This window comes from Dufourea novaeangliae, unplaced genomic scaffold (genome assembly GCF_001272555.1).
Source record: "Dufourea novaeangliae isolate 0120121106 unplaced genomic scaffold, ASM127255v1 scaffold108, whole genome shotgun sequence".
In the NCBI taxonomy this organism is placed as follows: domain Eukaryota; kingdom Metazoa; phylum Arthropoda; class Insecta; order Hymenoptera; family Halictidae; genus Dufourea; species Dufourea novaeangliae.
The window spans coordinates 2,166,186-2,170,135 of NW_015374014.1; the positions used below are offsets into that span (position 1 = coordinate 2,166,186).

At 37.7% G+C, this 3,950-nt stretch overlaps 1 protein-coding gene across 1 annotated transcript; it reads right to left on the reverse strand.

Annotated features, from left to right (window-relative positions):
* Positions 1-238: 238 nt before the first annotated feature.
* On the reverse strand, positions 239-601 carry LOC107188721 (SCAN domain-containing protein 3-like). Its single transcript, XM_015577063.1, has one exon. The coding sequence runs from the start codon at positions 599-601 to the stop codon at positions 239-241; it is 363 nt and encodes a 120-aa protein (XP_015432549.1).
* Between the last annotated feature and the right edge of the window lie 3,349 nt (positions 602-3,950).

The following is a 3,950-nucleotide window of genomic DNA, read 5'->3' on the forward strand; positions in this document are numbered from 1 at the left end:
CCCCACCTTAGCCTTTCTAAAATTCTTATGCCCCCTCTATGTAACATACATAATTTTTAATTTTAAAAAATTGAATTGTTCACGTAAGAAACTTAAATGATAGGTTTTAGGAAGAAATCACTAGGAAATTGTTAACGAAACACAGTAAGTAAATTTTCAAAACATATAATGAAAAACTGAAATTCAAATTCCAAATAATTTTAATAAAGATTTTTCTATATTAATTTATTATTTTAATTTAGTGAGATCCTTGCGCTTGATGCTTGCTGCACAGAGATATTATATTAGGTTCCAATTTGGTTAGCTTCAGTCTCAAGTCTCCACGTTGTGTTATATCCAGCCGATTTCTTTTTTTTACCAGTAAATCATTTACAGCACTAAATCCACATTCAGCTAAATATGAAGATGGAAACGGTAGCAATAGTTTTCTTGCACATTTGGTTGAATTTGGGTATTTGATTTCTGTTTCCTCACAAAGCCATGCCATCGCTCCTTTTATATTAAATAAAGTTTTAAGTGGCTCATCATTTTGCAATTCTGTGAGTTCTTCTTGATACTGCATATTTGATATATCAGACAAATCCACTAACATTGGCTGCATCATCCATGTTGGAAAATCAATTTGTTTTAAATCAGAAAATCTTTCTTTTAAATCAGCCGATAGAATATTCAGATGATTGACAATAACAAGTAAAGCGGTGGCAATTATTTAAGAATTTGCTTTTTTCGTTAAATTTGGCACCGAAATCTAGCATTGCATTTAAATGGCCCGGAGCGAAAGGGTTAAACTCGTGTCGAGTCCATTTTCGAATTGCCCCCCTTAACAATCAAATTGCCCCCCTGTGGGGCGTGGGCCCCACGTTGGGAAACACTGGTCTACTGCTTGGTAAATCGATTAGATGCCCTAAGATTTTCTAAGTAAGGCAGTACGCTTTTCTGTTCAAAATTTAATACAATGAGAAGGAAATGCACATCGTGCTGGCTCGTACATTTTCATTTGTATTTTGCACAGACAGTAAAAAAACGACAAACATTCATAGGGGATGCATGTGCAACATAGTATTGAAAACAATTCTTGTTTGCCAGATCGATTACTTTCATATTTCACCAGTGAAAATGATAATACTGAGTTCGAAATATTACGAAGTTTTCTGGTCGACCCAGTATTCAGTGTGTATTCTACCAGTGTATATTGTAGGTCAAGCACATTTAAAGGTCAACAGATCACACGTGACGAATTGCACCATGGCATCCATTAGTGTGTGAACAGACAACCTTGAAATTCGTTAATTCCTCACTATTTCGCGTACGATGAGACATTGTTTATGTCACTTCTATTTCACGATTTTTGTACTCAATACCTGAAAAATTTACAATTTGTAAAAAACGAACTTTCAGATATTATATTATAAACGTGTAAGAGTGAAACGTATTTTGGCTCTGACATGTTTCAAGTTAACTATTAATTATAGTTTCTAATACATTAGATTTATGGGACACCGCAGTGAACTTGAGGTGTACCACGAAATTTATGAGGAGCGTTTCTCGGGATAGCAGCGAAATCATAAATGGTAGAAGCTTTTATATTGGATTTATTAGTCTCGTATCTATACACGCCACTTGTCCGAATTTTCGCGTCGCTGATGCTTCGATTTTCCAAAAGTTTGTTCTCTGACACGGTTTTCACAAATCGTTAGTTTCTAAATTAGGGTCAGACGATCACGAAAAATTAATCAACTAAATGTAGGCGAACAAGTTGTATTAAAATATTTTTGAAATATGTTGGAAAATAACAGAAGAATCATCTTCATTACTGGTGTATTATTATTAGATCTTATATTATGAGTTACTCCAACTGTACTTTCAATAACACGATTTGCATTTCATTTGGTTTAATTTGCTCAGAGTTCAACTGTCAATAAAATTTTTGAACAGTTACGGTAAAGGAAAGTATAAAGTTATGTAACTTCAAAAATTGGTGCAAGAAAGGGACTCATCGTTTCCATGAATGTAATAGTTTTGAGTAGATCAGGGAATTGATTGATTGGATGCGAGGTTGAGTTGAACAGGACATCAACCGAAAGGTGCCAGATGACTACTTTATACACTAAGCTACCTAGGACGTCGGCGGAACGTCTTCCCCTAAATCTTAGAGGATGCAGGAGGACCAATGGTAATACAGGTTTACCGGGGCTGGTTCTTTGTGTCAAACTAAATCGAAAATTTTAACTTGCGGAAGAAACAGATCTCTCTTTCACAGCCAGTCTTAAAACTTCGTGTTTAAGAATGTGAATTTATAACAATGTAAGTGTTGGTAGTTGAAGAATATTTTCAGTTTTCCACTGATCATAGTATTTCTTAACTATTAGATTACATGAAATTATTATTTAAACAATACTACTGTTAATGTTTTTAAACATTACCGCAAGTAGAAGTAATTATTAGCGACCAAAAACAAGTAATCTAAATGATGTGAACCAAATATATTTGTAAATTAAGTTTTCTCACAATTAAAGTATGTATAAAAAATATTATTGCATATTTTAAATTTCTTTTTACAAGAGGAATTAGTCCACACAATTTTTATTAACCACATAACCGTTTCTATTGTTCAGGTGTCATACCGTCATGTGTAAAATGCATTCAATCAAACGGGTTAATATAACCACTAATGATCCGATTTAAATACGTATTAAAGGCGACAAATAGTAAGTAGGTACTATACAGCAATGAAAAAAAAACAGAATGGAGGAGATTACATTTGAAGAAAATATTAACAGAATAATAAATATGTTAATATGATATCATACTTAATCCTCAAAAACCACACTACATTATCCTACTCTATCTCAAATATATAACAAATTTAGTCAGAAATCCTTTGACAAAACACCACAGCCTTAACTTCCTATCCTTCACTGTATAAAAATACCAAGTGTCTTTCAGACAGACTGGGTAACCGTAACCCAATGCGGACTTCGAGGGTTAACGAAACATTTTTAATTCTAATTTTCTGCATTCTTCACGAGATCCAACATTCTCTAACCAAAACGCTGCCTGGCAAGGAACTTCAGATGGCAGAAGTAGATTTAGCATAAAAAAATCTACAAACAGCAGCTTCCCTTTTTCCTGAAAGATTTCGATGCAGACCACTGAATTTACATACTTCGTTCAATAAAATGTTTTCCAGGGCTGTAAAAAATATCTCGTACAACGACCTACCTTTCGTCCAGCTTGAAGGACGACCTGGACAGGTCGCTCCACGCGCTCATGCTTCTGCTGCGTCTCCTGCAGGAGGACTGGGGCGCTAGTAGTCTGGAACTACTTCGTCTCCTTGTGGAGGCAAGATTCTCTGCCTGAAAGTAGACCCTGGGCGAGTGGGTCTTCTGTTGGGCATTCGGGGGCGTGGACGACGGCGTGACGGCCGTCGATGTATGAAGTTCCGGCAGTGCCTCGTAGTCCCATGCTCTCGCGCCCATCTCGAGGAGGGGCACCGACGAGGCAGCGCTCTGCCCTCGAAGAGGATCCCGAGGCTTACGCTGATGAAACAGGGCGAACAGGTGACGGAACACCGATTCGTTCGCCCGGCGTTCCCTATTTCTCGGCGGAAACTTCACTTTGTCGCGCGTAATCGTCTAACACTTCTGTCTCGAACGTATATGTCTATGATGTCCCTCCGACGACATCATTGTAGACCAAGGGACTGATCACATCAACGATTACCCCGTGGGAACACGGTCCGTCCAATCGTCATACTTCGACGAAACACTAATCATTCCGGTACGATCGAACAGATAAGACACCTCGCAATTCCATTTCATTGTGACCCAGTTGCTTGAACACCAATGGAATTGCAGCAACCGCTTGATTCGCCTTATTATCGCGAGAGGACGAGTTCCAGTTCGAGACGACACGTGTTACGAGCGCGCGCGACGTTTATCGCGAACTGC